Source organism: Patiria miniata, unplaced genomic scaffold (genome assembly GCF_015706575.1).
Source record: "Patiria miniata isolate m_02_andy unplaced genomic scaffold, ASM1570657v1 HiC_scaffold_9, whole genome shotgun sequence".
NCBI lineage: Eukaryota > Metazoa > Echinodermata > Asteroidea > Valvatida > Asterinidae > Patiria > Patiria miniata.
The window spans coordinates 11,715,271-11,739,383 of NW_024037076.1; the positions used below are offsets into that span (position 1 = coordinate 11,715,271).

At 39.2% G+C, this 24,113-nt stretch overlaps 4 protein-coding genes across 7 annotated transcripts in view; 3 read left to right on the forward strand and 1 right to left on the reverse strand.

The window, feature by feature from the left end:
* Positions 1-236: 236 nt before the first annotated feature.
* LOC119720632 (nmrA-like family domain-containing protein 1) lies at positions 237-5,237 on the forward strand. Of its 3 annotated transcripts, XM_038190383.1 has the most exons (5): positions 238-565; positions 1,722-1,962; positions 3,013-3,206; positions 4,769-4,978; positions 5,055-5,237. In XM_038190383.1, the coding sequence occupies exons 1-4, from the start codon at positions 284-286 to the stop codon at positions 4,973-4,975; spliced, it is 924 nt and encodes a 307-aa protein (XP_038046311.1). In that variant the 5' UTR covers positions 238-283; the 3' UTR covers positions 4,976-4,978; positions 5,055-5,237. The 3 variants fall into 3 exon arrangements, with proteins under 3 accessions (XP_038046313.1, XP_038046311.1, XP_038046310.1); XM_038190385.1 differs by lacking the exons at positions 4,769-4,978; positions 5,055-5,237 and adding an exon at positions 3,649-3,914 and having other exon boundaries at positions 237-565; XM_038190382.1 differs by having other exon boundaries at positions 4,769-5,237.
* A 500-nt stretch (positions 5,238-5,737) lies between these two features.
* LOC119720634 (B-cell lymphoma/leukemia 10-like) lies at positions 5,738-12,659 on the forward strand. The gene is given in 5 exon segments (XM_038190387.1): positions 5,738-8,156; positions 8,729-9,022; position 10,574; positions 11,111-11,317; positions 12,459-12,659. Coding segments are annotated over 5 exon segments (624 nt in total). The 5' UTR covers positions 5,738-8,087; the 3' UTR covers positions 12,512-12,659.
* A 5,047-nt stretch (positions 12,660-17,706) lies between these two features.
* LOC119720633 (OCIA domain-containing protein 1-like) lies at positions 17,707-20,021 on the reverse strand. The gene is made up of 2 exons (XM_038190386.1): positions 19,684-20,021; positions 17,707-19,066 (listed from the first exon to the last, which is right to left on the reverse strand). The coding sequence occupies exons 1-2, from the start codon at positions 19,957-19,959 to the stop codon at positions 18,497-18,499; spliced, it is 846 nt and encodes a 281-aa protein (XP_038046314.1). The 5' UTR covers positions 19,960-20,021; the 3' UTR covers positions 17,707-18,496.
* A 286-nt stretch (positions 20,022-20,307) lies between these two features.
* LOC119720631 (coiled-coil domain-containing protein 180-like) overlaps positions 20,308-24,113 on the forward strand; it is a 56,294-nt gene continuing 52,488 nt past the window's right edge. For both annotated transcript variants that reach the window (XM_038190380.1, XM_038190381.1), the window contains exons 1-2: positions 20,308-20,672; positions 23,366-23,553. In XM_038190380.1, the coding sequence (XP_038046308.1) occupies positions 20,598-20,672; positions 23,366-23,553 (263 nt within the window). In that variant the 5' untranslated portion in view covers positions 20,308-20,597. The remainder of the gene's footprint in view (positions 20,673-23,365; positions 23,554-24,113) is intronic.

Below are 24,113 nucleotides of genomic sequence, written 5' to 3' on the forward strand. Positions count from 1 at the left end.
GTCCCAAATATTAGTTGGGTGATGTTCCAACTGTAGCAGGCCTTTGCTGGAGTTCGGACGTAACATTTCCAATGAGACATCCACAATTAGAAATAAATGCCAACACTTTGTTGTAACACTTTGTAATGTGTCAAAAGGAAGTACCCACTCCTAATATCCTTTTTTTTTTCACCACGAAAGAGATTTTTTTTTTGCATTTTTCTTTTAAATTTCAATAAAAAGAGGAAAATGATAAAATTTAACTTCTGCTTTGTTTTCAGCATTTTCTAAAACAAATCCAAAGATGGTGATGGTCATTGCAGTCTTCGGTGCCACCGGCACGCTGGGAAACTCAGTGGCCCGCGCCCTACTCCAAGATTCCTACAACTTCCAAGTCCGCGCCGTCACTCGCGATCCTAACAAACCTGAGGCGATCGCCCTGGCTGACAAAGGAGCCGTAGTCATCAAAGCCGATATGAACGACCGGGAGAGTCTGGTGCCGGCATTGAAGGGGGCTCACGGCTGCTTTGTAGCAACCAACCTGCCGCTCTCAGACCCAATGTGCCAACAGCTTGAGTATCAGCAGGTAAATATAGTTCTGTTACAGTAGTGATTTTCCACTTGCCAATGCTACTAATCGCTTTTCCTTACGGATTCATGAATATACAAATATTGAGTGGCTCAGAGTGAAATGGGTGCATTATCGCAAGGTAAACTCTAGACTTTTCCATTTCACGAGGCAAAGCCGAGTGAACTGGAGAAGTCCAGATTTTACCAAGCGATAATGTTCCTCCCATTTCACGATTTAAAGCCACTCAATATTTGTTTTATATAACTGACATATAGATCCTTGTCGTTTGATATATTTGCACTTCTATTTCAATACAAAGTTGGTGGAAAACGTATTTCACTTTTCCAAACAACCCTTCACGAAAATGTTTGAACCAAACTTTGGCCGGCTTGCATAGCACTGGCTCTGTGGAACAATACGCACTACGATGAACGCGCACACCAGCTTGCATTTGCTCACAAATACCGCGTCATTGAACAAAAAGGATCCTAATACTGTTCAATAGTTTCTCCCATTCCCCATGGGCGAATGGGACTTTTTGAGCCCTGGCGCGGCGTGAATGGGAGCAATAACGAATGTCATGTGATGTGAGTTTCACCAATCAAATGACAAGGATCTGTATGTCGGTTAAATAGACATATTAACCTTCCTATTCAAACATGCATGCTGAGCCATGCTGTTACTTGGGTCAAAATTGGTCAAGTGACCCATTGGTGTGTTAAAAGTATACCAGTGGAAGTGAAAGGAAACTTTGACCATTGGTGACCTTTTAAACAGCCAGGAGGTAAATAGAAAAAAGTGCCCCCTTTTTCAAATTTCCAATGACTGGCCGATCACTTCCTCACACCCCCCCCCCCCTAAATATTTTTGGATCTGCTGGTGTGCTGTCCCATCACTTATGTGGGTTTGATCGCCCTGTTAAAGTAACAATTGTTCAAAAATATGTGCGCACAATTGTGCTGTATAGGATACTGCTTGCTTCAGGAGTAAGGCTTTGTTGGTTACTTCGAAAGCGTGCTAAGGCCTTTGGGTAAGGAGAGAATAATAGGAATTCATAACTTTTAATTTTTTTTTGGCTTTTGGATTTTCATCTGTCCCATCTGAATATTCTTTACAATGCACTGTGTCATACATTATCTTTTCTTTTTTGGGGTTTTTTTTTGGTTCGTAGGGAGAATGCGTAGCCGATGTGTGCATGGCAATGAAGGTTTCGCACGTCGTCCTCAATGCTCAGAACCACGTCAGCAAAGTAATAGGCGTCAAAGCCAGACACTATGACGCCAAGGCCTGCATCAATGACTACATGAATGAGAGAGAGCTGCCACTGACCAGCATCATCCTGCCGTTTGCCTACGAGAATTTCCTGGGCGACTTCAAACCGAAACTACTTCAGCAGCATGATTATTCCATCAGTGAGTCTTAGTGTACAAATAGACCGGACTTTGGTATGGACAACTGTAGATATCTCTGAGGGCTACTAACAAAAGCTTGTGACCATGGCCCAATTTCTGGGCTCTGCTAACCACAGAATTCCGTGCTTACGACCACAAATTTTGTGCTAACCACGCTAGCAGAAAAATTCTGTGCTGACCCGTAAGCGCAGAATCCTTAGTGACGGGGTATATGCATGCACAGAAGCAAAAATTCCTTGCTAACGCGTGAAGAACGCTTACCGTAAGCACGGAATTTTCTGCTACAGTAAGCAGGGATTTTTCAGTAACTGTAAGCAGAGCCAAGAAATTGGGCCAACGTCAGTAGTTTCATGGTTAATACATGCTTACACTCCTGATGAAAAGATGATAACGAGACATTTTTCAGGGGGGGGGGGAGTTAAACAAATTTTTCCCCCAAAGTTATTTTGATTTGCCTGACGGCCGTGAAACAGAAATGATGCCGGGGTTTGAGAAACGGCCTGAGACACATTGGTTAAAGGGAAGAAACAACATTTGCAAACATCAAAAACCCAAAATGATCAAATTATCATGATAGAGTTGACAGTCTGAAGCATCCTGTAGAATTGTGGCTCCGAGTTTAAGAGTTTTCCACCTGAACAGCTGGCAAAAACGTCCATAAATTTTGGACTGACGAAAAACAGAACTTGTATATTGGAATAAAAACTCTTTGGTTTCAATCCAGTTATTACGTGTATACATGCTATTTTATGTGAGGAAACAGGTTTCAGAGTGTTCAAGCAATGTCAAAACCAATAACCATAAAGAAAAAAAACCTAATGTGCCAGTTGTTCCCTGTGCCATATTTTTGTGTCCAATATTTTTCCCTACATGTTCTACCACCAAAACAGCCCTGCTTGTTATTCCATGTACTGGCCGAAACTGCCTCGGCACTCTGTAGTTTTGTCAGAAGAATATTTACAATATAACACAATTTCGTACAGAAAATGGGTTAAACGTTATGCATATTTGCAATGTCTGATATGATCGTTTTTATGTTTGTCGACTCAGGTATCCCTATGGGCGATCTGTCTTTGAACATGCTGAGCATCAAGCAGGTCGGGGAGGCAGTCCGTTACATCTTCAGCAACAGGACCAGCACGGTGGGCAAGACCTTCTCCCTAGTGGGGGACAAGCTGACGGTCAGAGAGATTGCCTCCGTCCTGACCAATCATTTAAGACCAAACGTGGTCCGAGATGCAAAGGTGAACATTAGTATTTTGTGCTAACAATTCTATTTTAGAAGATATCCGCTCCGTTCACAAGTACCCCCTCACCGGCAAAGAGAGTACAGTTGGGGGTGACCGACCGACGCCATCTTGCCTGACTGCAATTCATTTGCTGCGAAGCACGGCCACTGTGTGTACATCATAAGCTCTATGGTGTACATAGTACAAATCCCCTGGTGTACGTGCGTCACACACAAGGAACGGTGCGCGTCAACCAGCGAAATGTCCCGCCCATGGGATGTCGTTTCTAGGTAAAAGGGCGCCCTCTTTTGTCGGCGCACGGAGCTCATAGTAGGAAAGGCTTAAAGGTTTGCAATGAGGAGTCTAAAGATATAAGGTAAATGTGGTAATTCAAATGTCTTTTGTGACTGTGTGTTGTTCCGAAAAAGACAAAAATGGTTTTGTAACACCATTTCAGATAGTATGCTCTAGCCTGCCCATCTTCAGGGGACTGAAGACGACATCTGTTCCACTACTTTAGTGGCACGCTCCAGTGATATCACAGTAGACCACCGTACTTCTCCATCCTACCACACGCTCCAGTGACCATCATGGATCCATCACTCCATGCATCCCATCACCATGCTTCAGCGACCACCAACGATCCCTCTTAAGCTCAGCATCCCCTAGCAGTCCAGCAGTCTCCTGAAGACAGACATAGTGTACTGTCCGAGACGTTGTGTTACAAAACCGGTTCTTTTTAGAACCACACACAGTTACAAAAGAGATATGAATGAATGGCCCTACCACAAACCTCATATCTTAATACAGGGTGAGTAAAAAATACCGAAACCCAAATGTCAGGACTATTGTTTTAGTGAAGTTCTGCATGTAGCACTTTCAAAATCTGGGATATGAAAGCCCAATTCATAAGCTTTATTTTAGTACAAGAATCACTCAAATCACTCATGTACTTTTCAAGTTGCGGAATTTTAAACACAACTAGCGTTTTAAAGTTCTGTCCACGGATCACCAAAAAAGTGTGCGCTCTTTCAGCAAAACGAAAACAATTCACACTCATCCCTATGTGATTTGTTTTCGTTTTGCTGAAAGAACACTTACAACGCGCACTGTTGTCAACAGCCACAATAGCAGCTTCGAGCGGCGCGATAATTCGGCGAACTTTGAGAAATAATGGCAGTGTCCTGAAATTTATTTCTTGCGGATCAAGCTAGTCAGCCTAATATAAATAATAATAATTATAATGTTGGATTTTTTTTTTTTCTGGGGATACAAGAATATATTGCCCTCGCTATAACAACATGCACTCGTCTTTGACTCGTGCAATATTGTTATAGCTCGTGCAATATATTTTTGTATCCCCTCAAAGCCAGTCAATATTATATAAGCATGTGTGCTAAATACACATTTTTAAAGATTTCAAAGGAAGTACATCTTTATAACTTGATACCTATAAAAGTCCAACCATGTCAATGTGGTCTTTATTTTCAATATGAATGCCTGTTTTATTTCTTTCAAGCGTAGCTGAATTAAGTTTTGAGTGTAAAAAAAAAATTCAAATTCTTATTTTGTCACAGGTTACACTACCGGAATTCCACAGACAAAACAGTTCAAAGGCTGGCAACGATGACGTCACCAACATGTTTGACTTCCTGCACAGGGTGACCCAGCGGTTCAGCATGGAGACTACCAGAAAACTCATCCCAGACCTCATGACCTTTGACCAATGGGTGGCCCAAAACAGAGAAACTATCCTCAAACTTATCCTCAACAATAGCTCATGAAAGAAAGAACAGCAAGATGTTCTCATGATGTCTTATTGTATGCTTAATATGCATTTCTATTTTTACTGTTTTTGAGATCATGTGATATTTTGAAAACCAAAATTCTTAGAGGCTGATAGGATCATTAGCAAATATTCAAAAACGAAACTGCCAAAGTATTATGAAGTAGCCCACTTGATTATTAGTGAATAATAGGATGAGCCTGGTAGGCTGTCATTCTCAAGAAAAGAGAAATTTTGTATCAATGGTTAGGACCTAACGCTGAGAACCAACAGTTTTCCCAAATACTTTGTCGGTTAAAGGGAATGTACAACATCTGCTTTTGCTTCAATTTTCAGCAATAAATGGATTTGGAGGATTAGTATGTTATAGAAAATATTGTTGAACTGACATGTTTCACTTTTGGGCTTGTAGATGCTGGAAAACCAAGAAAACCTATCATGTTCTTGTAGTCTGGTTCCCTGACCCCAATAAGATAAAACGGAGCACTTAATACACTTTAGGGAATTGTAAGGTCAGAGAATCAGTCTAGCAGGCTTGTACCCCTGCAGAGCTAGGTGTGTAATCAATTGCAAAGACAATTAAAAAAACTAAATATGAACAATTAAGAACAGTTTTTGAAAAAAAGCCAGTTTTTTCCAACGCTGGTCAGCCGACCAGCGTTGGAAAAATGCAGTTTTTCTTGAAAATGTCAGCATACCAGGAGCCACGATTTTAAAGGATGCTTTAGACTGTCATTCCTCACAATCCAGTAAGGTATTTCGTGATAATTTGATCATTTTGTTTTTTGATGTTTTTTTTTATGCAAATGTTGTATTTCCCTTTAAACGGCCGTGCGCCAGCTGTTGACTTCCTGTGAATGCTTGGGTACGCTAGGTATATGTATGCATTACTGTCCCATGACAGAGCTGGCACTCAGGTGCTCCCTGTGACCTATGGGTTCTATGCACGACAGATTCTAGTCCGCGAGCTGCACTTTTGAGGGTTGAAAATGATCAAAGTTTTATCGTGTTTTTCCAGCACCAATGGACACCAAACATTGAACAGCTCAGTGGAATGATGTCTACTCTACATTAATAGCCCTTAAATCAGTCCTTTTCATGAAATTATGACAAATGCAAATGATCCTAGGTACCTTTAAAGTATATCTTTAAAACCATACAATAATGCACTTTGATTTTTTTTCCAAGAGAAACATTGGGAGGAGGATTTTTTAAAGGTCATATAAGTTGGCGTTCGTGCATGGTCATTTTATAACAGGCTTTGAAAGATTATTCAGAATGGCCATTTTATTTTCATAAGAGAATTGTAGAACTAAATTTATAATTGCATTAATCACTGATGTACAATATTGATAGCAGTGTTGTACTAATGTGTTTTTGTGATATTAGCTCCGTCCAATTGGATTTTTAGAGACTGAAGTAACTTTCTGAGTTAATCTCCCTGTGCTATGGTTGAGATTCAACTCCAAAATAGATTTTGCTTTAAAAAAAAAATTTTGTTCTAGCAAAAGAAAAGTTATTCACTTTTGAATGAGACATCGATCAAAACAAATCCAGCCATGTTTAGTAATGACATTTTTAATTTTACAAGTTTTGAATTATTTGCGTCCCAACAATGATTCAGGCGTATCTCTTTGTGCTTTATTGGCCAAAAGCATCCTAAAACAAAAGCATTATTTTTAAAGGGTTGAAAACATCCAAAATAACAAAAGGTGTCATTTTCTGTTTAAACAAAACATACAGGTTGAAAATTTGTTTGGAGATAAAATTGACTCTGTTGAAGAGCACAGAAAGAACAACTTTGAAAACAAATGTACATTATCTTCAATCATTCCAAAAAATAGTAAGTTTTTCAAGCAAATAATCCTTTCTGCCAACTTTACCTCAAAGAGAAAATATTTTTAAAAACATTTCGAACACAGGAATAACCTCTGTGCTTGGAAAGTGCTTTTTATTTCATTGAGGGCCAAACATTTATGAATTGTTTGTGATTTCTTTTTTGATGTGTGCCGTGTTTCTTAATTTGTACTTTTGGTTCACTTTCAATTTTTTTAAAGTCTTATTTTATAAAGCTTATGGCATTGTAATTTAAAAAAAAAAGGAATATTCAAATCTACCATGTATTCATGCTTCCAGTATGCAATTGGTGTGCCAATATTTATAGCAATGTATTTTTGTACAATTTCTTGTTCTGCATTATACTTGTGTAATATTGCAATTAATAAATTGTATTATATTCAGTAAATGTTCCAGCCGTTGTCAATTTTCAACCAATTTTGAATTAATTTCTGGAACATTATTGCCGACTGCTTCCGTTTCTCTTTAATTTTTCTTATTAATTTTTCTTATTAATTAAGGATTAAAAGTGACCTTACGATTAAACATTTACATGCATGGGATTTGTTGGTTTCAACGAACGAACTTAATTCAGGAATTAATTGGTGAAACATAAGTGAAACATTTGTAATTGTATTGATTGGTATTTTTTTGTTTTGTTTTATGACTAATCTGCTCTCCATACCAAAACTTTCGTCCAATGACCTCCAAGCCATTGACCTCTTATCAAGTACTGTTTCATGTTTGACGTGAGTGAAATCATAAAACAGTTACGTTTCACGGAACCTGTTGCGCTATTTATAGATGCGCTTCCGGGTTAGGTTAATTCCTGGTACACGATTTTTCACGTACGTGGTTTTGGCATTATGCATATGGTTTGGGGAAGTCGTTCAGAAAATAATACTTTGTTAGACGTGAATTCTTCACAGCTGAATCATCGGCTGTGCGGTGATAAAAAGACTGCTAGTTTGGGAAATCCCCCAATTTTTACGAGTGGAACTTTGCTGGACCAGCAGTCGATGGTGTGCTGATGTGTAATAAATTGTTGTGAATCAACCACCTGCCACGCGCTTATACAAGTTGATCTACTTTAATAATTTATATCCTGGACGAGCGGATTCGCTGCTGAGATCACAATCTTTCACGGAGCTGTAAGCCAACCGCATGTGTGTGCCAATGCCTTCCTCACATGTGGCTGGTGGAGTGTAACACTAGATGAATGTTCCACAAGACAATCGATTTGAAGTGTAGTGGGGATATTTTTGAAGAAAGAAATGAGTTTACCTCGGGATCACAGGGAACGTCTTCAGGATGAGGAGTATCTTTTCTTTTTACACAATAAGGTATAAATGGAGTGATCACTGTTTAATTAAAGTAATTTGAGCACAGCAGTGACAGTGAAACCTGTAATAACTAGTTCAGAAAGGACGCTAGTTTGATTCACTAGTTTCATTGAGGTAAAATAATACTTGGTAACTTCCAATTTCCATTTTGAAAAACAACTGTTGGCGTCAGGTCATATTTTGTTTAAGAATCTAATTTGGTCTGTCTGCAGTCGGTATGTATTGTTATAATTGTAAGTCGAGAGTACTTCTGAAATCAGAAGGGAGAGAAGCCTTCTGATTTCAGAAGTAAGTCGAGAGTATTTCTAAATTGGCACGCCTATCAATGATGCTGAGCGAGCGAGACGTTGGGAAAAAAACTTTTTCACTGGTCCACAATAATAATTGAAATGTGCATTGTACATGGTCATATTGGGAGAGGGGGATATGTTCCTCTAGTAAATGTAAGAAAGATTCATCCTATAAATGTTTCTGAAAAAAAGGTTTTGTAAGCATTGTCAACCCCAAAAAAACTTCCCAAAATTTCTCGGAATATTGGTTTTTATATTTCGTTTCAAAATTATTTTATTCAGGTATTGGAAGATAACAGAGATTTCCTTTGTCGAAACGGAACGATCAACCCCAAGCATCACTACCCCTACCTGCGCTCCAAGGGCATCCTGAACAGAGAGATCTGCGAGGAGATCAATCACGTCGTCGGGCCCACGGCCCGAGCCAACCGATTCATCGACGAGCTACAAAGGAGCGGGGGGCCCAAGGCACTGACCTGCTTCCTTGAATCCCTGCGGAGAGACGGAACGCAGATTTTCGTTCTGAAACGGCTGAACAAAGATTTGGAGAATCTGAGGCATAACCCCCTCCCATGAGTAAGGCCAAATATATATATTTTTTTAAACGAAGTGGCTATTGTTACGGCAGTCGTTGTTTAGCGCCCTCTACGATACTTTTTTGATACGCACGCAGGTATATAATTATTTGTTTCCAAACGATTTAGCAAGCAGTGCGACAGCTCAGTCGATAGTGGGTAGGATTTTGCACCGCGAGGTTGCGGGTTCGAATCTCAGTTTTGCACTCGAATTTTTTTCCTTTTCTAACCTGAGGCTTTGGAGGATTTTTTTAAAATAAGGGAAATAAAGTCCGAATTTCATAACGTTCAAATTCACTTTTTTCCTTCTAATTTTATATTTTCTTGTCATGTTTTTATAAAAGTTGCAGTCTACCGTAACGATAGAAAATGGGAAATGCGTTACGGCTGCCGTAACAATAGCCACTGCGTTTTTTAAATGGTTCTCATTTGAACTTTTTGAGAAAAAAAAGGATGCAGGTACTTTTTTGCCAACACTTTTTTAAGGCTAGCTTTTTAAAGGGAATATACAACATTTGCAAACATCGAAAAATAAAACTACCAAGTTTTTACGAAATACCTTACTAGGATGTTGGTAAATGACAGTCTAAAGCATCCTGTAAAATTATGGCACCTGGTGTGAAGTCATTTTCAAGAATATGGTATTTTTGTATACATTTCCAACGGTGGTCGGCCCGTTGGAAAAACCTAACTATTTTTCAACTACTGCTCCAACTTTACCATTACTTCAGTCCAAACTTTGTTTGCTATTGGTTACATGTTCATGAATGGGTGCAGGCCAGCTAGACTGGTTACCTTACCTTACAATTTTCTGACATCTATGAATTGATCCATTTTATCTTTAGTGGAGTCAAGGAACCAGACTACTTGAACATTTTTGGTTTTCTTGGTTTTTCCAGCATTTTCGAACACAACACATCAAACATGTGAGTGTAACAATATTTGATCTGTTATACTAACCCCTCAAATAGTTCATTTCTGAAAATTACAGCAAAAGCCAATGATGTACATTCCCTTTAACCTCGAAATTGCTACCCATTCACGTTGGAAAGTAGTCTTAGTTCACGGATGTGTAAACGAATGCAAACAAACTGTGGCCCTTACTAAATTTGGAAAATTGGGGACAGTATTGGAAAAAGGTCAGTTTTTTTCCCTAACGATATTCGTTGGACGACATCCATTGGAAATTTACAGAAATTCCACTTTTTCTTTAAAATGACAGCACATCAGGTGCCATGATTTCACAGGATGTTTGAGACTTTGTTCACGTACAGTCAAGCAAGGTATTTCATAATAATTTGGTAGTTTTGTTTTTTGATGTTAGCAAATGTTGTATATTAACCTTAAAGGTCACAGCGTAAAAGAAACCAGATTTTGATATTTTCTTTTTCCTTTTTGAATAAATCAGGTAGACTCAAATTCAAATAGAAAAGTGTTTGTTGTCACGTTTGACAATATAGATCATGCTTTGTTGTTTTTTCCCTAATAAAAACGACAAAAAAAACCACTCCCACAGTGAATTCAGTGTGCACCACTCCAACCTTGACCCCAGGGTGTCGAGCAGTACGCGCCCATCACTACCTGCTCTCTCACCCTGGTATTGGATCATTTGCATGTGCAAGATTTTTGAACACGTATGCAAATGAGGAATAGTCTGGTGCCTGCATGTGCGTTACATCATCGTTCGTTCTTGTATGCGGTGTCTGGGGTAAAAACAGAGTCAATTCTTCGCCGTGCGAGCACAGCGTGAGTTACGAAAACACGATTTATTTAATTAAACTGTTACGATCTTATCGAGACAACATGCAGTATCACATTTCATATGCACAAATTGGAAAGGAAATGAGTATTTTCGAGAAGGCGTGGACGAATGATCGCGAAAACACGTACTGCACGTTGTGAATAACAACACCAAGTACACGATAAAAATCCACTACTAGCCAATTGCGGTGTCGAATCAGGATACAGGAAAAAAGTTTCCTATCCAGGGTTTACTATTGGAAACTAGGTTGGAAATAAAGTAAGCACTGGGGACGAGGTTGGCACCACTCTCATTCTAATTCACCTTATTTCTTTCTTCTCCAAACAGCCCCAATAGAAAGTAACAGTGTGTTTCATCCTCAACAGTCCAGAGAGTTTGAGGAATCTTCCATTGCTTCAGAGGGGGATGTCTCCACCAGCCCCCTGGAAGAGGAACCCCAGGCTAATACCTCCACGCACCCGCTACGTCCGGGGGACCCCGGCGCACCCCCACTACCAAGTTTTGAGAGCCTGGCAAAGTGCACACACAATCAAGGTAAGAAGAACAGCACAAGTAATCCCTCCCCTTCCCTGGATTTTTTTTCTGCAAAATACAAAGGTGTTTTTTTCTGCCTAGCCCTGACCAAGGAATTGGATAGTCATCAGTTCCCTTTTTTATTCCCCTGGCTTATTTCAAGCCAGATACTAGACGGGGAGATTGCGATCGCGTATTCCTTCTGCGTGCCGGTGTCAATGTATGGATGTGTGTGTGATCCATATCCCTGTAAAGTTCAGTCATCAATCTCAACCAAACTTGAAAGGTGGTCTGTGGAGAGAAGGCTGACATCAAAAAAATCCTTTCCAATATGGATATTTACGAGGTCTCTGGAGAGACACTATGTTAGTCTGGTGTCTCACCGAAACTCTCCTTTCAACCCAAACTCCCCATTCAACTGAGAACTGGTACCTGCCGGGTGGACAATCAAGGCCGTCACTGAAAATTGTCCTTACTAACTGCCTGTACTTGTGCATGTTAACAAACTGACGAACATTCCATTTACTTTTCATCTTAACTCACTAATCAAACTTAAAGATAGAGTAGACCATTTGCAGCTTTCCAAAAAGTAACCAACCAAATTATTGCGAAAAATATTGCTTGGTTTAAAGATTGTAATGATACTAAACTCCCTGTGAAATGATTCCTTCAGGCATGCTGTCATTTTGAAGAAAACAATAAAAGGTCATTTCCAAAGATGTGTCAAGTGACACATTTTAGGAAATTCCAATTTGTGGTTGGGCGAATCCGTGAATGGGTGCAAGTGTTGACACGACGCACACGCATACATGCGGTTACTGTTATTTGTCGGTTCAGTGTGTGACAACACGTAAAGTTACAATTGGAGCTGAATGAGAATCATGTCCCGAATGCTGATGTTGGGATTGTGTCACGAGAGGGCGCAATTTAAAATTTGACCGGGCAACTTTTGAATTAAAATCAAGATCCAGAATATTGTGTTTTCTCAAATTGTACGGCATTCACAGAGCCAACACTTCATCAGATTAGTTGTTAAATACCCGCCATTAGATTTTGAGCACTTTCGTTGCTTCAAATGAAAAAAAATGAAGAAAAAAAAAATGACACATGGTCCATTCTACCTTTTATGACGTAGTTATCCTTTCCCCTTGTAATTTTACAGTTCCACCAAGCGAAGAAACTAAACCTACAGCTCCTGAATTGACAGAGCACTGACAAGGCAACTGCCAGCTCACATAGGCCTTTGTACATCTGTGTAAATTTCTGCAGGTCTTCCTGATTTTTGTGACGTCTAAACGAAGTTTTGGAAGACACCTACGTATGACCGAATGACCGTATACCCGTATGTTAAAGTTTTGGGGAAAAAATGCTTTCATGGATTTTAATGAAACTTGGATGCAGTGCTCCTTGGGTAAGAAGACACAATTCTTCATGGGATTATACTGAGGTCAAAGGTCATGAAGGGGTCATTAGAGGTCATCATTCAAATATGCTTCAAATGTTTCTTTGTCTACAGAATTTGATGGATCTTAATGCAACTTGGATGGAGTGATCCTTGCGTGGGGGTTCATCACAAGTTTTCCAAAATTGGAGGTCAAAGGCCATCTAGGGGTCATTTGAGGTCGTTTAATAATGCACAAAGGCAACGCATGCGGTCCGCGGACCACTTGTCTAAAAACTTTTTATATGAAATCCTTCATTATTTTGCCAAGTTATACGCATGTGTATTACTTTAATTAATGCAGTTTTGTACATACAGCTTATGTAGGCTGGAGAGGACTTCATAGTTTCGCAACATTTTTAATTTTGTATCAGTTGTTAAGTTTCCTTTAAGAAAAACCATTGATAGGTTTCTGTTAGGCTTATTTATTGTAAATAGCTGTTCCCAATAATACACATTTTTTTTTTAAATATCATTTTGTGTTGGATGTTTCTTCAAATTTATGAAAATGTTTTCAAAGTAGTGGACGCAATTTGCAAATATTCAATAATCCAAAGTAAATAATAGGCTCAAGCATCCTGTGAAATCGTTGTGCCAAGTATGCTATCATTTCAAGACAAGAGCAATTACCATCGTTTCCTTATTTTTATCAAATACTTCTCACAACTGTCCGAATTTGGTTTTAGTTTGCAATTGTGGGCTTATCAATGTAAGGCCATAAAAAAAAAAAGTCAGTCTCTGGTCAGCGCGCGCGTAGATTTTAATCATGCGCGTCAATCTTTTTTTTTTCCCAAAATGTTCCGCGGTAGCTCCAACAGCGCCCTCTATTGCCGCACCTCAATTTTTTTTTACCAAAGAGCACCAAGGAATGGGAAATTGCACCGAGGCAAATGATCGAAAGCAGCAAGGCAAATTATGGAGGACACCAATGTACATGAGGACACCAAAAAAGCAAAATAGTACCCCACCTTGTCTGTACAATCCAAGCTTGAAGAAAAAAGCAAAAAAAAGCAAAAAAAACCCAAAAAACACCGCGTCGCCGCGTCAATTCTGGAACTTTGGTCTGACCGGAGACCAAATACTTTTTTTTTGGCCTTATGTCAATTATTTTCCCAAGTGACAAAGTGGGATCATACCACAAGGGGTGCAAGTCAAAACGCATTAATAAAGATGACCTTTTACAATTTTCTCAAAAAGTATATCTACTGTTCTGTTATAACCTGCATCAGAGTTATTTTATTGTGTTCCTTGAAAGTTTCATCTTATAAATATTTGAAATGCTTGAAACGTTGTAGAAACTGCACCGGTGCAGTGCAGTTTGTCTTAAGGCCAAAAAAAAAAGTCTCCGGTTTCTGGTATGGAGCTTGCCCAAAAAGTGGTGCGGCAACGCGGCCTTTTTTGTTTTTACCTAATTTTTTTTGCCTCAAATGTCGGCTGATGACTGCAAATGGTGCCCGACTAAACTTAGTGCAAATATGTGGGAGTCCAGAGAGGCCACATAAAGCTTATTCTCGATCATAACCCCATCCAAAAACACGTTAAAATTGTGCAGCAGCAGGACTCCAGTCAAACCAGTGAGTTTGGCGGTTTTGAGACATCATCTTTCATTGAAAAATAAACTTTTTCATATTGCCGACGCGCATGGCTGCGGCGACGCGGCGCATACCAGAAACCGGAGACTTTTTTTTTTTGGCCTAACTGAATGGATTTAATAATTTAAAGACCGGACAATCTGTTTCTTTTATTGTGGTTGTGATTAACCATTATTACAGTGGATATCCACTTCTGCTTTCTAGTGATATGATGCTGTTTTGTTTTACAAGATAAAAACGATCATGTAATAGTTTCCACTTTCACTTCTATGTATACTTTAAACCCTACATTCCATAAACACACAATTACTCAAGTCTGAAAAAAATATGTGTGTTTACAGTAATGACCTAAAAATTGTCTAGGTAGCTGGGTAGGGAAATAATTTCATTTTGTAACTTTTTTTATATTTGTCGGTTGGTCTTTTATACTTGCTTTGTTTACTTTAAAGTTGTTTCAATTAACCTGCTTTATTGTTAAATTTACAAATAACACACACACAAAACTTGCATCTAGTGAAGACTTTTTTGTTTTCAAAATATACTTTATTTTAAATTATTGGTCAAATTTGGCATTGAGATCGGCAATTCGGCCGATAAAAAATCCAGGTAGGTCAGGTTACCGTAAACACCAAAAAAATTCAGCCTAAATTTATTGTTATTTTTAATAAAGATTAGCTTGACGACTACAAGCCACAGAATTTGACTTTTTTTCATGTGGAGATTGATTCCCCCGTTTTATTAGAAGCAAACAACGATTTTCAAGTATAAAGTAAATACAAGCAACCATCATTACTTCGTTGGTAATAATCTTATGAATTTATTAGAAACAAGTTGTTCATCTGAATGAAAGCATTAGAAATCGTTTCGTATTTTATTCTTCCTAGTTTATTGCATACAGATGTGTGCATGTGTACAAAAAAAAAAAACTATTTTAATACAAAATTTTCAGATCAGCATCCCACCTGATTCAGTTAATTCTGTGTGACATGCTGAGGCTAAATGAGGAATGTCCCCCAAAACTTTGTTTTGAGTTATAGGCATCTGAAGTTGCCTTTGTGTGGAAAATCATGTCAAAATCGATTTTGGATTTTTCACATTTTTGAGTAGCCAAGGTATTTAAGATTCACACTGTGTATTTTTGTGGTAAAAAAAATAACCTTCAAAAGTGAAAATGACAATATGTCATTCAAATGTGTTAGTTTTCAGAAATTGTCAGTAATTTTCTTCTGAACAGCAAAAATTACCCGAGTACACCATGAAATTTTAAGAGAATCGATTATTGTTTATACCTTGGTGTGTTACCAATCGAAAGCGTATTGCCTGCTCTGTTTATTTCTAGCAGTGACATCAGTCTGTACTGGACTAGCAGCTTCATGTAGATCGCCTGTGGAAAATGGTGCACAAAATGAGATTGTGTCTAGTTTACGTCATTACGTAATGAAAGTAACACCATCTGATTGGACGATTAGGCAATACAGCATGCGCTGTAAGTGTTGTTTCTCAGACACATGACATTGCAGCACCGATCCAATCTGTGAGCGTGTGACAACAAAATTGTCCCACACGCGTTCAAGAAAACGACGAAAAATGCCCGTGATTACATTTATTCCTACATGTATAAGTAGAGTGGTTTGAATATCTGTCAAATTACATATTTTTTTGTGAAAAGCCACTATACAGGCATGATTTGAGAGCTTCCATGAGGAACATTAGACCTAATTAAAATCTTTAAAAGATGTAAGATCGCCTAGTCAGCTACTATACCGAAATACGCATGAAATTCATACATTTCTTTTACTTCAATGACAGTGTTCCAATATTCGATCAAATTTGATCAAATAATCGCACACTACATGTAACTTATTCGAAAACGCACAACACCAATTGAATATCTGTAAGATTTGTACAGTTATTTGAATAAAAGCTTCATTAATTAATGCAAGAATCTGGTTTGTTCTTGGGTTTACTTGTTGGTTTTACCCGGGATAGGGGATAGTATACAAATAATGAATGTTTATGAGTGCAATGGTAAGAATAATTATTAGTCTGGTTTCCAGCCCAAAAGATTCCGACTATTCCTGATGAATCTTAGGTCCGGTAGCCTCCGGTAATACAATGTATTACAATTGACGTCACGTGACTAAAACGGGAGGAATTCCTCCTTTTTCCGAAAATTTCTGAAGTTTGCCGAAGTCGTTTCGTCGACAATCGGATAGCGCCCGAGTATTTCCGAGTATATAATATAGGTTTAATTAACTGCTAATTGCTTATTAATTTTATTTTTAATGAGTTGATAATTAATATTCATTGTTTTCACTTAGAAAACTTGAAATTCAACGACGATTTTGTGCATCAAATATACTCGGATCGTACGGGCGAACTTTTTGCTGTGTCGTGTACAATTTTGAATTTGACGACCCTTACCGAGATTTTCCAAAACTCGGTCTTCATTCGGCTCCGCCTGCTAACAGTGCTATTTGGTTCCGTAATTTTGAAGATTCCAGATCAACATTACTCAATGTTATCTTACAAAAACATCAAACTGTATTATCATAATTGTATGATATTACGAAGCAATTGATTTATTTAAAGATTTGATCAGAACATTAAAAGCTACAAGTGATAAAGCGAAATCGGAAACGAAGCCGCACTTTGAAAAAGGGCCATTAATGTCGTCATGTTTATTTTTAGCCACGGAGGCTGCCTGACCTACAATTTAAGACGCGAGCGTCGGGAATAATTGTCGGGTCTGGGAACCAGACTAAATAATTATATGAGGTGACAGATGTTCCAATAAATGTACGAGGTGACAGTTCGAATGTTCTATTCCATCGGGCCTATTGGAACATTCCATCTGTCAACTCATGCAGTTATTCTTTCCATTGCATAAATGTGAAACATTCATTATTTGTTTTAAAGGGAATGTACAACATTTGCTTTTGCTGCAATTTTCCGACATAAATGGATTGGAAGGATTGGTATGTTATAGAAAATATTGTTAAACTGACTTGTTTCACGTTTTGTGCTTGTAGATGCTGGAAAAACCAAGAAAATCAATCATGTTCTTGTAGTCTTGTTCCCTGACCCCACTTTAGATGAAACGGAGCAATTTTAGACTGGGGGAAATTGTAAGGTCAGAGAATCAGTTTAGCAGGCGTGTACTCCTTCACAGGTGTGTAATCAATTGCAAAGAAAATGCGAAATAACTAAATATGAAAATTTAGAAGCAGATTTTGAAAACGAGTTTTCTCCAATGCTTTAGACTATCATTCCCTAACAATCCAGTAGGTATTTTGTGATAATTTGGTCATTTCGTTTTTGATGTTTGTAAACGTTGTATCTTCCCTTTAAACAACACTTGAATTTAAATCCTCGTCATCTGACTGGTCAGAGCCACCCATCGTGTGACCGTGCAATGAAACTTCTATTTACCGTGGAATAGAACTTGTGTTTTTGCTGTGCAAACCCGGGCCTTGGGTTAGGGCAAATTTTTCAATGACATGTGATCAACGACCCACCAATCACATGATGGGGATTTATTTAGGCTTTGTATTAATAGATTTCATTCATTTGAATTACTGATACTGGTACTTGCAGGCGAAGACACAAGTTGTATGCACAATATGTTAACAGCCAAAACAGTCATTGTTGACAGTTAATACATGTGCATGTATTGTAGGTGTCTAACTTAGATCTTCAGTTCCCCAAAAAAAGCGAAAACAAAATCAAGCAAATGATACCCATCCCTTCAACAGACAAACCTGTGTTTTTTTTTAATTTGCAAAAAAATTTGAGATCCATTTCAACAATTAAGTTCGAGGCCAGAATGCAAATTTCCATACAGCATTCCTCGGCCTTATGTACACGTGAATAAAACCAAGCAATTTAATTTTCATGCCCAAGATCAGATAGGCATGCGCACAGATCTAACATTGCGAAGAGAAAGTATAGTAAAAGAGACTTTGTTTCAAAATAACGGTGTGTGGTGCAGTTATGACAACTGCTATTTCTGAGTCCGCTGAATACAAAACCAGTTCTTTTTTCTTCTTCTTCTTTTTTTTTTTTTTGACACGTGACCTCGGCAATAAAAACATTGTAATAGTTATAAAGTGTCAATCAGATATCCATTTGTTGTAAACAAAATGCAGAGCTGCATGACCAATCCAGTCATTCCATGTCATCTCCATACTCGTTCTTCACACCCCTGGGACGAGAGGTTGAAGAAAACGGAAGCTCAGCGCTCTTCTTGGGCAGCTTGTCATCATACGGAGGCGGCTGCCCGGACTGTCGGGGCTGGTAGTGCCCAGGCTGGCTGAAATGGCTGGAGTGCTTCTGTCTGTTCTCCCTCCGTAAATCCTCGTAGGTCTTGGTCATCTCGGGCCGCTTGGCCTCCAGCTCCGAGGCCACTTCGTTGCTCAGCTCGAAGTCAAACTGACTGTCCATCGTCTTGACGTTGCTGGTGTCAATGTCCAGGTTGGCGCGGTAGTCGTCCGACTGGCCGAATCCACTGTAGGAATCGCTGTTCCTGGTGACGATGGGGTCGCGTGGATCCGAATCGGTGCCAGGAGGTTGGAATCCCGGCAGACCAAAGCTTCCGCCTTGGCCTTTGGGAAGGCTGCCGCCTTTCCTCAGCATTTCACTGATGGGGGAGTTCTCTAGTTTCAGGAATTTCTGCTTGCATGAGCTGACGTAGGAGATCTTTCCGGCCATGTAGCCAAAGAGGCATGCAAAACCAATCTGTAGTGGGGAAAAAAATTGATGCAACATTTCAGGCAAGCAATAAAATTTAAAATGAAATGTGACTTCTAAATCTAAGTGTTTTGACACAGACTATAGGAATGTGATAGAGAAAGTTGCTTATTAAGTAAAACACTGTGAACATTTTTTTTATAAAACGTGATTTATTACAGAAAGTGAAAACACGATTTGAAAATTCAATAGTCATTTCAAAATAAAATATGATGTGAGACTGAGAACACCGCCACCCACTACCTTAAAATTTAAATATAAAATAAATATTATAATAGCATTGCCAGCACAAATTATTAGGGCTAAATAATTCAAGACTGACTTTATAGCTGAGCATGGTGAGTGTGGACATCCTGGCATATTTGTACATTTCACTCCCCCCCCCCCCCTCCCATGATGGAAAGAATGTTGCAACTTGCATCCTGAAGCAATTTTTTTCGTCATCATCATTGTCAATGCAATGGAGGTCAGTCATTGCAGAAATATTGAACAGACATGATACTGGGACTGAGAAACCTTTCCAATTTTGTCACAAATAAATTTTAGGAATTTTGAAATAGGCCTTGACGCGTTGACTCTCCATAGACTTTGTACACGGCCCGTACCTTTGGAATTGAGCCAAGTCTCGAGGATGCTGTGAGCTTGCCACGGGTGATAAGCGTCTGGGTCAGCAGACCTGCACCGACGGCCAGCGGCATCGCACGGTACCAGAAACTCTCCGACTGGCACTCTCGCAAGGTACGCTTTTCCTCCTCTGTCATTTCATAGTTTCTCTGGAAATTATGATCACCGTGCCTGCCAGGGCCACGGGGCCCCGAGTAGGGTGGATAATTTCTACTGGGAGGTACGTTCTCGGGATGAGGTTCGCCTTTTTGCGACATGATTTTTTAGTTCCGATCCACCTGAGTTGGACGTATTTTGGGTGTATCGTATTTTGTACACGAAAAATAAAAAGCCAGGTAGGATTATTTTACGTACTTTATAACGTACGTTGAAGTCAGGGATTCAGATGTTAAACTTAGTTGACCTTTGACCAGATCGGATTATTTTTGTATTGGAGATAAATTATACAATAATTTAATTTTTTAACCAAACTAGAGATCATGATAAATACAATATTAATCAAAAAGTATTTAATACATGATAACATTTAATTGTTATCCTTAAAATTGCTATAATGTTTTAGTATTTAAGATAGTCATTTACCATTAAGACACTGCGCATGCTCTGTGTATATGTTGCCAAGGAACTGTGAGTCGGGAAGTGCACCAAAAAGGCTTCATTTATTGTCATTTTTCTCAAATTTGACGCTTCAAAACACTTCGAAATCATGGCATTATATATATAAGGAGTTGTGAAATATGTTGTATTTCGGTAGTTTGTTTTTAGAGGGTAAGATGTCAACTACGCACAAGTAAATCACAAATGAAGGATGTCATACTGTGATTGAGTGTGTCAGTGGGATTGAGTTGAGTACTTAGCAAGTCACGGCAGATTAAAGCAGCACTCCAGTTTATCAATGGCAGAGACGCAGGCAAGGCCCCTGCGGGTTGTTCCGTCTGGCAAGATTTATCGACAAATATTTGATGCTGAGGTAGGCCTTAAATATTAAGTTTGTAATTTTAGGCAAAAATTGAAGAAAAAAAAAGGCAGTGGATATTATTTGCATTATTTGGCTGGTGCCACTTTAGGCTAGGCCTAGACCCGTGAACGTGGCTTGTAAACTACGCCACGCTGTTGTCTATTTTCGAACCTGGCGAACGTGTCCCTCTGACTCCCTCCGTTACACACACTGGACGTTATTTTGCCCATGTAATAAGTACTCACATATGAAGCTGTCTTGAATTCTATTTGTACGTCAAAACTTGCATTTGACGAAAATTGAGGAAAATTCTGGCTCCGGTTCATGAAGTCCGTCCGCTACTGCTAGCTGCCATTTTCTCCCAACTGACGCATGCGCATTGCGTTTTATTTTCGTATGATTCGACGGCTGTTTACTGTCGCAGCTAAAACAGACATCGTTTTAGACAAGTTTCAAGTCCTTTCCTCTCTCACCGCACCGCACGCGGTCGCACGTGCGCCCGCGTGTGTGTGCACACACGTACTGTACACGAGATAAGCCGAGCAGCCAATCGTCTGCGGGTTGTTTTTTTTCAGGGTTGCGACATGAAACAGCCGTCAATCTGTCCAATCTGATGGGCAAATTTCGTCGAAATTACACAGCCGAAACAATCGGACGGGCAAATTTAGATTTCTAGGTGAGTACTCAACACCCATACGGAATTATGTATGTCGGATCGATTTCGCCAGGTTCGAAATGAAACAAGAACGTGGCGTTGTATACAACGCCACGTTCACGGGTCTAGGCTAGGCCTAACGAAGGCTTTCTCTGACTAGTGACTGGCTCATAAATATCCTTGACCCTCCATTATCTGCGCAGGTAACGCTTGCATATGTGCGCGCGCGTTGTCACACACAAATTAGAGGTAAATGCGTAGAAAAAGGACCGCGTAGCTTTAGGGGGTCTGACAATAAATCATACTGTGCCTGATTTCTTAAAGGGACACTAGGTCCTGGAACAGCCCAATTGGGCTACAAAACGCGCTTTGAACGAGATGATGTTAATCGGAAAAAACTTTTAAAAGTAGGATATAAACATCCAGACAACTATCCAGTATCCTTTCAAAACTGGGCGTTTTTGTGTTAGGCCCTACTTATTCCTGTATTATGCGTGCGAGAACGAATTTCGGGGTCCACTTTTGCGACCCCATAAATTTGAGCTGTTTGGATGCTAGTTGTGATTTCATTCGTAGGCGTAAAGTGTTCGCCTTTTGCGGACGTTGAAGAAACCACAATTTTTTGCATTGGTGATTGGTCACCGCGCGCTGTTCCCGAGACACACAATGTGTATAGCGTACATGAGAACGACACGAAAAACGTATTCATACTCCGTCATGTCCGATGTAAACAAGCGGGTTTTTTTCGTCTTTTCTCGGGAATGGTAAGACATTAGGTTGGTTTCCTTTCAACCAGATGTTTGAAATAGGCTAAATAAACAATCCAAAACATAACATTTTTGGGGATTTCAGGACCTAGTGCCCCTTTAAGTTTTAGTTAACACCTTACGGCTTTTCATGTCTACTGACAATTATGCCCTATAGTATAAAGTATGATTTTGAGCCAACCAGAAAAGTCTAAGAAAATAACATTTTAGAACTTGGCGTTAGGCCTGTAGTATTGTCAGACCCTTTAAAACTGCGCGAACCTGTTATACTACGCGCACACCTTTAATTTGCGTTTGGCAACGTGCGTGCATTGCAGAGTGTTATCTGTGCAGATCAGGGAGGGTTGGTCGAGGATACTTGAAACTCGGAGAAAACCGGGACTGGCTGAATATGACCCCTGAATATCCACTGCCTTTTAATTTCATAAATTACTTGGTGCAAAGACATGCCCTATAAATTTTGTTTCTGAAATTTCATAAAATTTCATAAATATCAGACTTTGTTCCCAAGGGCTTAGGGTAGTTTATATTATTTAAATTTCAATAATAGTGAAAGTACATATTTCAGTTGTTAACGTAAATTTCAAGTGATAGTTCAAAGTGTCTCCTCATGCCAGCATCAGTTTTGGCAGAAAAATCCTTTTGGAATTTTAAACAACCGTTGGTCAGCTGTTTACAATTTCTACTTAAAGGGAAAATACAACATTTGCAAACATCAAAAAATAAAACTACCAAATCATTTTGAAATACCTTGCTGGACTGTTAGTGAATGACAGTGTAAAGCATCCTGTAAAATCATGGCACCTGGTATACTGTCATTTTCAAGAAAAGTGGTATTTTTGTATCAATTTCCAACGCTGGTCGGCCAACCAGCGTTGGAAAAAACTGGCTTTTTTTCAAATACTGGCCCCAATTGACCATCGCACTTGTTTGCAATCGATTACACACCTATGAACGGGTACAAGCCAGCTAGACTGGTTCCCTGACCTTACAATTCCCCAATGTATGTAAACTGCTCTGTTTCTTCTTATATGGAGTCAGGGAACCAGACTACAGGAAAATAATTGTTTTTCTTGGTTTTTATAGCATTTTCGAACCCAAAACCTCCAAAAAGTCAGTGTAACTATATTTGCTACATATTTCCAACCCCCCAATTCCATCCATTTCTGAAAATTACAGCAAAAGCAAATGATGTATATTCCCTTTAACATTTGTTGTAAACAGCTATATTAGCTGCATTGGATTTCAAAACAATAGCAAGTCTTTTGCTGTTTTGCTTTTAGGTCCAACTGGTAAATACCCTGGAGAAGACCAAGCAGAATGTCAAACCGGTTGAATTAAAGACGGCCTTGATACCGCTGGTCCACGAAGGTCGGACTTCGATGGGAGAAAGCCTACTGACCAACCGACAGATTGAATGGATCGAGAGCATGCCCAATGACTACAAAACCGAAAATCCAGTTTTGTACAAGTAAGTCGTCTCGAAGCAGGGAAGATGCAGTACCTCCCCTGTTGATGGTTTGGGACTCTCAATACTGTGTGCGAGAGTCCCAAAACTTAAAGCTATAGTCCATCATTTGTAATTAGTGCATTTTGTTCGTTTGAAGCAACAAAAGTGTTCAAAATCTAATGAAGGATACTGAACAACTTACTTGATGAAGTTTCAGCTCAGCTTCAGCTTCATATTCCGAGAAAAACAGCATTCTAGGATCTCAATTGAAAATCAAAAGTTGCTAAATCATGTTTCGAATTGTTTTGAATTGCAGCTTTACGCGATGTCGCGCACTGATCCGACGAATTATAGCAATCGCGCGCGCCTGTGCATCGTTCCAATGCTTGTGCGCGCTGCGCCGAATAACAAAATGAACAACTAATTTAAATTTTCCTACGGTGCTTCTTAAGAAACACCATTGGAAATGCCTTCTTTCGTTGATTTCTTCAAAATGAGAGCTTGCCAGAAAGGATAATTTCACAGGGAGTTTAGTCCCCTTACTATCTTTCAACCAGTATGTTTTTCAACAATAATTACGC

What these genes read in the sequence shown, in the direction of transcription:
- LOC119720632 (XM_038190382.1), top strand. Translation starts at nt 284, where the DNA reads ATGGTGATGGTCATTGCAGTCTTCGGTGCCACCGGCACGCTGGGAAAC. An exon ending in AACAGCTTGAGTATCAGCAG is followed by an intron (nt 566 to 1,721) that starts GTAAATATAGTT and finishes TTTGGTTCGTAG; the next exon opens with GGAGAATGCGTAGCCGATGT. An exon ending in ACGTGGTCCGAGATGCAAAG is followed by an intron (nt 3,207 to 4,768) that starts GTGAACATTAGT and finishes ATTTTGTCACAG; the next exon opens with GTTACACTACCGGAATTCCA.
- LOC119720633 (XM_038190386.1), bottom strand. Translation starts at nt 19,959, where the DNA reads ATGTCGCAAAAAGGCGAACCTCATCCCGAGAACGTACCTCCCAGTAGA. An exon ending in GACTTGGCTCAATTCCAAAG is followed by an intron (nt 19,067 to 19,683) that starts GTACGGGCCGTG and finishes TCCCCACTACAG; the next exon opens with ATTGGTTTTGCATGCCTCTT.